At 40.4% G+C, this 11,962-nt stretch overlaps 1 protein-coding gene across 1 annotated transcript in view; it reads left to right on the top strand.

Annotated features, from left to right (window-relative positions):
- Nucleotides 1-2,717: 2,717 nt before the first annotated feature.
- The window catches only part of stard8 (StAR related lipid transfer domain containing 8), a 97,556-nt gene continuing 88,311 nt past the window's right edge, over nucleotides 2,718-11,962 (top strand). The window contains exon 1 of the mRNA XM_072270761.1: nucleotides 2,718-3,074. Coding sequence (XP_072126862.1) covers nucleotides 2,972-3,074 — 103 coding nt within the window. The 5' untranslated portion in view covers nucleotides 2,718-2,971. The remainder of the gene's footprint in view (nucleotides 3,075-11,962) is intronic.

The raw sequence follows: 11,962 nt of genomic DNA, 5'->3' as shown, positions 1-11,962 counted from the left end.
CAACTTGGGTGGCCAACCAGTATGCAGAAGACAATGAACTGTGCAAATACAAGAAGAAAGACACAATGACAATAAATAAATAAGCAATAAATTCCAAGAACATGAGATGAAGTGTCCTTGAAAGTGAGTCCATAAGTTGTGGGAATGTTTCAATGATGGGGCAAGTGAAGTTTGGTTCAAGAGCCTGATGGTTGAGGGATAATAACTGTTCCTGAACCTGACACTGTGAATCCTAAAGTTCCTGTACCTTCTTCCTGATGCCAGCAGCAAGAAGAGAGCATGACTTGGCTGGTGCGGGTACCTAATGATGGATGCTACTTTCCTGCAACAGTGCTCTGTGTAGATGTGTTCAAAGGTGCGGAGGGCTTTACCCATGATGGACTTGGCTATACCCACTACTTTTTATAGGATTTTCTGTCCAAGGGCATTGGTGTTTTCATACCGGCTGTGACTTAGCCAGTCAATATATTCTCCACAAACATCTATAGAAGTTTGTCAAAGTTTTAGATGTCATGCTGAATCTTCTCAAACTCCTAAGGAAGTAGAGGCACTGCCGTGCTTTCTTTGCAATTGCACTTACACGCTGGGCCCAGGACAGGTCCTCTGAAATGATAACACCAAGGAATTTAAAGTTGCTGACTCTCTCTACCTCTGATGCTACAAAGAGGACTGGCTCATGGATCGCTGGTTTCTGGTTGCATGCGCATTTCAGCGGCATGAACACAGAAAATTAGAGTTCACTGTTTAAAGTAAGTTCATCTGAGACTGGTTTAAGACATTCATTTAAAAGTTATGTTAATAGCCTGAAGATCAAATATTAATGGTGTTAAATGAATTTATACTTTAATACTAATCTATAATGGACAACAAATGAGAGAAACGAAAGGTGTTATTTCTCAAATTTGATGTGGACTTCTGCATTGTTCAAAATTGGACTGTTGTCTAACAGTGGATAATGGAAATCAACTGTATTAAATTTCCTTTGTCCCAATGAATGACTCTTGAACTTTTGGTTGGTGTATCCTGACCCTTGCTGGACTGAATGGATGTCAGAATTGGGCTAGGTTGTGTTGTTGCCAACATGATATGGATGCTCGTGGTTCTATGAGGCATAACTCAAGCTGTGAAAAGATCCTCTCATGATCCTCAAATTTTATCGGCCCCTTTGATGCCACAACACCAGGTGTAAACTTAATACTGACGTGAAATGAATTTCATTTTCCCCTGGTATTCAGCCTTTTTATGTATGCTTGGACCAAGGCTGTAAAAAGATGATGAGGTGAAAGTTCCTGATGCAACTCAAACTGAGCACTAAGGAGCTCAGCAAAGAATAAATTCTGCTACGGATGATTTCTCCTCTCACTTCATTTATTTATTATTTTTACTGATGATATAGGTGGTAATTTGCTGGAATAAATTTGTTCTGCTTTTGTAGACGAGTCATAATATGGAAAATATACTCCTTTATGGAACAGTTATTAAAATTATAACTGCAATCTGACATGGCTGGCTCCAAAGGACGTCTTTGGATCTGCAGTTGATATATTGTTGCAGTCCCATACCCTTTACATTATCCACTACTTTCCTGAGCAGCTACTTATCCATAGTAATTCCAACTCCCTACCAACTTGCTTGATTCCGTCCAATTATTAATCTTTTAGCCTGCCCGGTCTCCAACGTCCATTACCTGTCTGTTGTTTTATAACTTAATTCCTGCCATCCGTTGACCTGCCAAACCAGTCCCTCCTCCCCGACCTGCTAAACTGACACATCTATTGTCCTTGCCGCCTAACAATATCACTTCTATGATAAATATCCTTCTGTTTCCTTTTAGTCTTCCCTGTTCTTGGGTATCTCTCACTCCAGGGCACCAGCACTGTTTTCCACCATGGCTGACACTGGAGCTGCCTGATAACCATCAATTTATCCACATTAGTGATGTGTAAGTGGAAAGGCCTTTCTCATGTAAGGCGGACTAAGCCTTGGCCTTTGTGCGCAACAGAGTATTGTTGAAGCCATCTACCCAATAAAATATTGTTTGGTTCCCTTTTTTTAGAGAGTTTAATACACCTAAATAGGTGCAATTTAATGTCTGGGCAAATCTATTTTACAGATAATGGTTGAGGGATAGGTATCGCTTGGGATATCAGGGTCAATTTCCTTCTTCAAAGTGATGCTGGGGATCTCCCACATCCACATAAGAAAACAGCTAGGGTTTCCGTTTAACAGATGGCATAACACACCATCGAAATGACACACAAAATGCTGGAGGAACTCAACAGGCCAGGCAGCATCTATGGAGAGGAATAAACAGTCAACGTTAGACAAGGACCCTTCATCAGAACATCGTCGGAATGAGCGCTTGTGTTGTCCACCAACAATCTTGTACTAATTGGGAGAGAATAACAACAGCTCCAACTATTGACCTGTATCCCAGAGGAAATGGGGGTCGCCGTAAAGGGGAAACAATACAAATAAAATAAAATAATCGTAGAAAAAATGATGACGACACAGGAAAAAGGTCAGGGGAATAATTAGCTCATTCTCCCCAGGGGCCAAATGACCATCTTCCATCTTACGGTTCCCTTTTATTTTAATCTTGGGTACAGTTGGGTACATTAATTTGCATGGTAAATCCCCTCCGGGTTTGCGTGAGTGGGCGTGTAGGAGGCCCAAACTGAGAAATGACACATGATCTCACTTTGAGTTGTTGACTTCAGATTGCGGCTTTACTGCAAACTCTCCGCAGCTGCGTAGAGAAACCGCTTGTTCCAATGAAGGCGAAGTGAGTTGGTCGCTGAGTCAGTTCCTCCCCTTCACTTTCCCGAGCGGGTTCGGACGCAGAGGCACTCTCGTCGTTCGCGTGCCCCGGCGCGGAGGATGCCAAGCGGTGTCCTCCGCAAAATACTTACCGGTCCACCCAGCATACGTCCTGCTTGCCGCCGGCTCGGGAACTGCAATATCGGCGGCAATGGATGGCTCCGGACAGCCCGGCTCCTTCAGGAGGTCTCGCAGTTTCCACTTAAAAAACTTCAGAACATTCCTCAGCAAAATGAGCAACCGAGGAGCGATAGGTAAGAACAGATTCTGCCTTTTTACAACTAGTTTTGTCAAATGAGCTGATTGATAATATAAAAAAGACGGCGCATACAGTAACGAAATTCTGCTTTTGATAGGAGCATGGTGAATTTATGATAGTGTCTGAGAGCCCCTTTTTTTTCTGGCTGAAAGTTTACATAATGTATGTTACAGCATATCCGATGCAGAGCTCCCGAGAATTTCTGCATTCGCTCGGTACTGTTCTACTCTGCTGTCCCGTGGCACTGAAATACCAGTCTCGAAGCGGAGTCGACGATCTGACAGTACAGCGTTTGAAATACAGAGTCCGTTTGTAATGTCAAATAACGTCTAATCTTCTACCTATTATAAGCCAGAGCCTGTGCTAGTTTGGCCGCGTGCTTTACCCCTACACATTTCCCATTCTCTCCTTTCATGTCACAACTTTTGGACTTTCGGCATATATACGAAAAATATTATGATTCAAAAATAAAATAATCTAATCGTAAGGCGGAGTGATTTGTTGAGGAGGTGAGGTTGATTTGAAAAGTACTTTCAGAGTGTTTATGAGGACTTGGGTCTGTTAGGAGAGTAGTTTGATTTGCAACGTCTGGTGTTTCATTTTCACTTATAACCAACGTTGTTAAAACTGCCAGTTTGGAAAGTTTTTAATCAAACTGTAAACCACTGCAGGATGTTCACCACAGACTTTGAATATACTGTAGCTGAGTTTGGGTGACCTGGAGTGCTTTGAAGGGTTCTGTGTTTGCTGGTTGGCCTCTGGAGGGACAGGATTTAAGTTGTTTCTATTGGCTTTGGCACCTTTGATCACAGAAGGGTGGAATTTAGCCATTCCAGATTACAATGCAGGGACACCAAAAGAGATTTACAGGCAGTTGGTATACCTCTGGTGAGAATGGGATCAGGTTAAGTTGTGATCCGCTCCAGTGTGTGTGTTTTTTGCCCATGTTCTGTGACTAGTTACAAGCATTCTGAAATTGAACTATATGTGCTTTATAAATTAGTCCATTCTAGTCATACAGAAACCAATTTTCACAGTAGAAAAATGTTGGAAATGTGCACCAAGATGTCTCGTTTATATTGATTATGATAACATTAACCAGGACAGCACAATTCTCTTCTGAAAATTACACAGTGAATCCCTCCTGCTTTTAATATCCACAGCTGAAGGAGAGTGATGCTTCCTCCGACAGCTTTCTATAATGTTATACTTAAAGCAACTAAGTTAATTCAAATGCACGTCCAAGTGCATCAGCTGGAGGCAGTGTAAAAGACAGTATTACTTACTGAGGTGAACAAACAAAAAGTTACTATTTGGGCCTATATTCTAATTGCACAGAAATATTCAGAGTTGAAAGTAAATTTATTATTTATGTGCTGGAACTGTACGTCACCAAATATTACACTACCCTGAGATTCATTTTCTTGCAGGCATCCACAGTAGAACAAATAAATCAATAGAATCAATGAAAAACTACACATAAACAACGTCTGGCTGGCAACCAATGTGCAAAAGACAAACTGTGCAAATACAAAAAAAAAACTAAGAATAATAAATACATTAGTAAATAAATAATACTGAGATCATGAGCTGTAGAGTTCTTGAAAGTGAGTCTATACAACCTATAGGTTGTGTCCAGTGATCAGTTCAGTGTTGAAGTGAGTGGAGTTACCCATGCTGGTTCAGGAACCTGTTGGTTGAAAGGTAATAACTTTTCCGGAACCTGGTGGTGTGGGTCCTGAGGCTCCTGCATCTCCTTCCTGATGGTACCAGTGAGAAGAAAGCTTGGCCTGGATGATGGGGGTCCTTGATGATGGATGCTGGTTTCTTGTGACAATGCTCTTTGTAGATCCGCTCGACGGTGGGGACGGCTTTTCCTCTGAGGGGTTGGGCTGTATTCACAAATTTTTGTAGTATTTTGATATTTCAACGAGCATTTTTCCATACTTGCTGCTGACTTAAAACATGTTTGAATATACATTTTGCAAAACCCATTCTGTTAACTTCCTACATATTGCTGATCCGATCATCAATAGTCTATACGACAGTTTGCGCCGCCATTTGAGCGTGGCTGACTTACTTTGCATCATAGCCCCATGCTCCTGCCTTCTCCCTATGTCCTTTGCTGCCCTTATTAATCAAGAATATTTCAACCTATGCTTTAAATATACTCAATGATTTGGCCTCAAATGAAGGAAGACAAGATCATGTGTTGATATGTGTGTGTGGGCGGGGGGGGGGGATATGAATATAGTGCTAGAACAAACTTCACCCAAGAACTGTTTATAGGTAGCTCGTGTCTTCCTCCTTCCCAGCTTAGTCAGCTGTCAAACCAGCTTAATGCTTAGGATGGTCTATGCAAGTATGATTTCATCCGGCAGCTTTTCAGTGTGATTGATGGGGAATTACTGTAACATATGCTCTGTTACTGGTACATAAAATAAGCCAAAGTGGGAGCACAGCCTAGAAAAGGCTGGCAAAGAATGGTAAAGAGCAAGTTCAAGGCTTCAATATTTGGATGTGAACATGTAGGAATCATGAACGTGTTGTTAATTATGTGGGGAATACAGTGGGAATTTACAAACAAGATGTTAGATACTTTCACAGAGCTCATCAAATTCAGGAAGCTGATCAATCCTGAGAAGTCATCAAAAGTTTGGAAGGTATATTTCTATATAATCTGCATTGAATATAATCATTGTGATCTTAGACGTGATCTTAAAATGTAATAATAAACAGACATAGTCAGAAATCAGAAATGCAAAGGAGTGGAACAAAGTGCTGAGGTCACTGACATGCTGTCTGGAGAGATGAATGTCTGGTTATTCTGGCTGCTAACCACCTAGCCATTCAAAAGTGAGCTCAATGTGGCTGTGCGCTAGACTGCGTCTCCACCCAAATAATATTCTAATCTATCATTCTGGCCAAAGGGACTTGCAGTGCCAAGGTTACCTTAAATTTGTTGGAGGAGAAGCAAAACAAAGGACAAAAAAATTGTTGTGTCATTAATGACATCTGTCAATCTCCTGCACTCTGGAAAATAAAAGACCAGCACACAAGTCATGCTACAAACTTCGCTGGAAGATATTAGGAGGAAGCGGAAATAGCTATGCAGCTGTGCAGTTTTTCTTGTCTTTTGTATGGAGGGGGTATATCTGCAGAGATACTGTATTGCTGTTGTCATTTAAGCACATTATTTTAAGGCTCGTTACTATGAAGGCCTAAAGCTATGAATTCATTTTCAGAGGGTTTCAAGTTAGTCATAAGGGAAATCTCATTTGAAGTGTCAGTAAATCCACATTTACCTTTGGGCAATCATCAATAATTCAACTTTGTAATGAGGAGGAGAAGCACAGGGACAGGAGAGGTTTCTGATGGTGTCAAAAGAGAATAAGGGGAATGCAGTTATCCAGCTATCAGATGGTACAGAGGACAAAATCTTCTGTTGTCTCAGGAGACTTAAGTACTCATAATTAGGTGCATCAAGTTTTACGCAAGTTCTTGGAATCTGACCTGAAGCCATGTTTGAAGAGTTCTATTACTTTGTTCGCAGAGGTGATGACATTTCACAGATCAGAATGCTTCCAGTCTATTGCAGAAGATCTGCAATATTTCATTTGTGATTCACCATGGATGTTGGCCGGTGATAAGAACTCGCCCATTTATGTCATCTTTATGAATATTGTTTCTCAAAGTGAGGGATGCAAAGTAACAGCATACTCAAAGTTGAAGGCACTGTGTATTGCACTCGTATAAGAAAAGCATCAGTACGAAATATGGTGTTTACATCAACAAGAAGGAATAATATTCTCCAAATATTCAGCTGCAATCAAAGGATATAATCTAGATGATCAATATGAAGTACTTTATTAACTAAATGATGCCTGGTCATTTTTGCAATTGAGGAAAATATTAGTGGTGGTTACTTGGAAATAGGAAACATCCTTTGTGAGAATTCTTACAGTTAGAATAGAGCATGTGTTGGAATGCTGAAAAGATAAGTCTACTATCTTCACATTTTTGATGAAGATGCTATACCCTATGCTGCAGCATTTAATTTCAGTGACAGGGATTGTCTTCTGAACTTTGCATAATTAAGTGCAAAAAGGCTCGGCCAGGATAAAGGGGTGAACAATTTCAGGAAACTTGTGACTGAGATGAAGATGTCCAATTGCCGTGAGTGTATCTTGTGCCAAAGTGGCTGGTGGCTCTGGCACCCACAGAGTTGGAAAAGTACAAACCGCAGGGCGCATCACAACTTGACACTGCATTTGGAGCATTGACAGACTGCAGTGAACGGAAGCTGAATCTTGGGAAAATCTGCATCCCAGTCACTAGGGCTGGTCGTATTCTCCAACAGGACTGATTTCTGGAAGGTAAACTAAAACTAACCCTCTTACTGAAGTAGGCATCAATTTGACACTCTTGCTGTTGTTAAATTTTCATCAAATTGCTGAAACATAAATGGGGCTAAGGGTATATGATAGCCATGTGCATATTAAAAATTTTTAACGAGTCATGCCAGTTGTATGCAAATTTACCACCAAGTAGTGAAACTCGTAGTAAGGGAAGTTGAAAGAGAAGCACATGGGATATTGACGAATAAATATTATTAAGCAATGGCAAATTTTGGAGCTTGATCATTGGCAGAATAATTATGGGGAAAGACTAAGGTGGTGCCTGTATGACATATTCAACAAACTGGAGGCTTCTGATGCAAAAACTTTGAACTTTGATAAATGTGCTGAGATCAGTGGTGAGACTAAAGATCAGATGGGCAGATATACTCCACTTCCCTTGGTGAAAAGAGGAACTGAAAATTTAGACCTTATGACAAAACTAAATAAACTATTGAATTCGTAACCAAGGGGTTTTTGATGAGTTCATTTTCTGCTTGGCAGAAATAATCACAGCAAATTTAATGCCACTAGACACATCTCTTTTCCCTGCTTCTCAGGATAACCTTTAAAAAAAAGGCAGCTTCTGATTTTGCCTGAGCTGTAGACATGGGGAACCATTTCCCCATTCAGGCTCTGGTTAGAATTGCCTGGAGTTTGTTACGATTCGAAGAAGTTTATACAGCTCATTTGTGACTTGGGCAGGAGCCTGGCCTGAGTTCAGGTTAGTGTTGCAAATAGTCCACAGAGTGGCTTAGTAACCTGCTCCTTTGCAATCTTTAGAAGATTAAAGTTGACTCCAAGTGCGGTCCCTTGTAGCACTAAGAATTCTTTCTTAGAGAACGGTTTCCCCATCCATCTTCATTGTGGGACTGTCAGTTATGATACAATCACCATCCTCATTACATGAATGTCATGGCAAACTTCACCTTCATTATACAGTTGTCTGGTAATAATCTGTTATATCTACCCCTTTCCATAGTCCTTCAGCTACATATTGCCATCAATAAACTTTTGAATACATGCCACTGTCATTATAAAACTCCTTTCATCACATATCACTCCCAATATAAACCACCCCATTAAAATATTGTCTCCATTACATGCTCTTACCCTCCTTTTAATCACACCAACAAGGCTGCTGTGTTTTGCCCCCATAGGGTCATGTTATACAGATGGGAATCCAAATCTTGAAATTGAAAGGTGGATATAAAAAAGGGACAATACAATCCCACAGTTCTATGCATATAACTTTTTATTTCATTCTTGATTGAACATGGGGATCTTAGGAAGAAATATTTTTTGACTGGTTTCTGCTCATAGTTTAGTCTGTGGCTGGTGATAGTTACCGAACTTCTGATAAGATCTGGAAAAATAATAGTCATCGAGTTGTATGATGTGTAAACAGGCCCTTTGGCACAACGCATCCTTGCTGAGCAAGATGCCTTCCTGAATTAGTCCCATTTGCCTGCATTAGACCCATATCGTGCTAAACATTCTCTAACCACTAACCTGTCTAAATGTATTTTAAACATTGTAATTATACCCGTCTCTTCCACTTCCTCTGGTAGCTTGTTCCATATACCCACCACCCTGTATGGGAAAAATCTGCTTCTCAGGTCCTTTCCCACATCAAAACCTTTGCCTTCTCATTTTAGACTCTCCTACCTCAGGAAGTAGACTATGATAATCCATTTTATGTAAGCCCCTTATGATCTTGTATACCTCTAGAACCCCAGGTTCCCAACCTGGGGTTCCACGGATCCCTCTGTTAATGGTAGGGCTCCACGGTATAAAGAAGGTTGGGAGCCAATGTTCTGGAACCCTGTCACTCCTCAACTCCCTTCACTCCAGTTCTAGCCTCCTCTTATAATTAAACCAACATCATTGTGAATCTGTATAATCCCTACTTTTAAAAACAATCCTCCCTATAGCATGGTAATCAGAACTACACAATGTTCACGGTGCAGTCTTACCAAAATCATATACAACTGTAACATGATGTCTCAACTCTTGTACTCAGTGTCCTGTCTGTTGAATGCCATATGCCTCTTTCACCACCTTGTCTACCTGAGTTGCTGTGTTCAGGTACTATGTATGTGCACCCCTAGATTTCTCTGTCCGACAATATTTTTTGTGACCTGTCATTCACTTTGTATATGTTTAATTTAATAAAATGTGCCACTTTGCTCTGGTCTGAGTTAAACTCCATCTGCCATTCCTGTACCCACTTTCACAATTCATCTAAATGCACAGAGCTGAAGCACAGGAAGAAGCTTTGTATTTAATCCCTTGTTGGGCTGGGTCTCCAGCTGAGATTTCGAACGAATTGCAAAGGCATTTCAAAGCAACTAGACTTTTATTTACTTGTGATAGAAACACCTGACTTCAATCTCAACCTTCAAATTGGGGCAGCCACTTGTTTAGGAAAACTACAAGAACAAAAACTAAATTAGAACAGAGCTGGGATTCCCTTTGTTTATTTAGGATGCTATGCTGTTTAATTGAGACAGAGACTGTTGCTGAGCAGTTTCTAACATCAGTTGCATGCACTTGTGTGGCCATTAGACACAACACTGTTCTTAGAGTGAACAGTTTTTAAATAGCATCAGTTGCATGTGTTTGTGTTCAAAAAGCAATGATTTTTGTCACTGGTAGTTGTCAAGAAATAAGCAGTAAGACAATTCAGAACCGTTTTGCTCACTGCAGTCTTGAGCACTCAGGCTTCGAAATGCCAGAACTGATGGGTATGAAAATGAAATGATGTCATTACTTCAAGTTAGGAACTGTAAAAAAAAATTTGAAAGTATTGGTGATCATCTTGAAAGTTACAATGAAAATGAAGATTTTGAGTATGTAATCATCATTGGACGAATTCCTCCGATAACTATTATGAACTAATACAAAGTTTTATAGTACTGTAGTGGTATTGGCATTGTTGTAATTTGTTCTGTATTTGGTAGTTTGTCTTTTTTATACTTTTTAACTATGTCCATGAAACTTTGGCTAACTGGGGCAGGCACTTAATTAGGCCAAAATGTACTCGTCTTGTGGTGTGCTAATTCAGTGGTCCCCAACCTCTGGGCCGCGGACAGATACATTGCTGCGAAGCATGCATGGGTGCAGCGGTGGCCGGAATGCACCCAGCACATCTTTACGAAAAAAGCTGAAATAAACAAGCTAATTAATTAGGTGCCGCCCAGCAAGTAAATGTCGGCCCAGATCAGAGGCAATTGCCGATTGCATTGCCTCTGATCTAGGCCGACATTTACGTGCTGGGCGGCACCTAATTAATTAGCTTGTTTATTTCGGTTTTTTTCTTAAAGATGTGCTGGGTGCGTCCCCGCCACCGCTGCACCCCTGCATATTTCACGGCAATGTATCGGTCCGCGACCCGGAGGTTGGGGACCACTGTCCTAATTAACCAGAATCCAGTGTATTTCTTGATGGTTTAGATAGTAAAAGTAATCTGTTGTTGCTTTGCAACACACATCAAAGTTGCTGGTGAACGCAGCAGCTTTGTTGCTTGGTACATTCTGTTTTATGTTCTGTGTTGTTCTGCTGAGCATGGTGTTTGGTGCAGCAATGTATGACGACACTTACCTCAAGCACATCCCTGAGTGTATTAGTTGTGAACGTAAATGCCACATTTAACTGTATGTTTTAATGTGATAAACAAACCTGAATAAACAAATAAACCACTGATATATTGACTAAGGAGATTCAAGTCTGAAACTTTAATTTATGCCAGGTCTACTGATTTCATTTGGATGATAGCAGATATGCTTCTGTTGTCTTTGGGTGTTTTTTTTTGCTCCTGATGAGTATTTGATATCTTGGTTGAAAAGTACAAATGTTTAGGATCTTTTCCCAAACTGTTGACTCTTTATTTCCCTCCAAAGATGCTGCCTGACCTAGTGAGATCCTCCAGCATTTTGTATGTGTTGTAAAAGATTTCCAACATCTGAATAATCTTGTGTGTACAAATGATTCAGCGTCAGGTTTGGAAATCCTGTCTCACTGCGATTTGATTCACGTCGAATGATTTCCTGATGTTCATCGAAAAGAATGATTAGTTGCCTAAGGATTGTTAACCTCAGTATTACTAAACTCAGTGAAAGCAAGCAGGGATACATCACAGAACAATTTCTTCCCTTCCCCGATAAGTGTGTACAGTGATCAATGTTGCGTTAGCACTGTTGGTTTTTAGCATCCTGGTTATATTTCTTTCAGCTATGTTTTGTGTTTTGGTTTTACTCATGTTTTATCACTTTGCTTCGGGTCAGACTGGCATTTAAAACTTGCGACCAATGGTTTGACCAAACTTGTGTCTAAACTATTTCAAGTCAAACAGCAACTTTCCACATGGTGGATTTTATTTTCTCATATGATTTAAAGCAACATAGTAAGTAAAGATTGGTAAACATACAGCTACTGGCAGCAAAGAGACTATCTCAAAATTCTGTGTTACTGCCTATAAGTTATG

This window comes from Mobula birostris, chromosome 10 (genome assembly GCF_030028105.1).
Source record: "Mobula birostris isolate sMobBir1 chromosome 10, sMobBir1.hap1, whole genome shotgun sequence".
NCBI classification, from domain to species: Eukaryota; Metazoa; Chordata; class Chondrichthyes; order Myliobatiformes; family Myliobatidae; genus Mobula; species Mobula birostris.
This window is presented reverse-complemented; position numbering and strand designations above follow the sequence as displayed.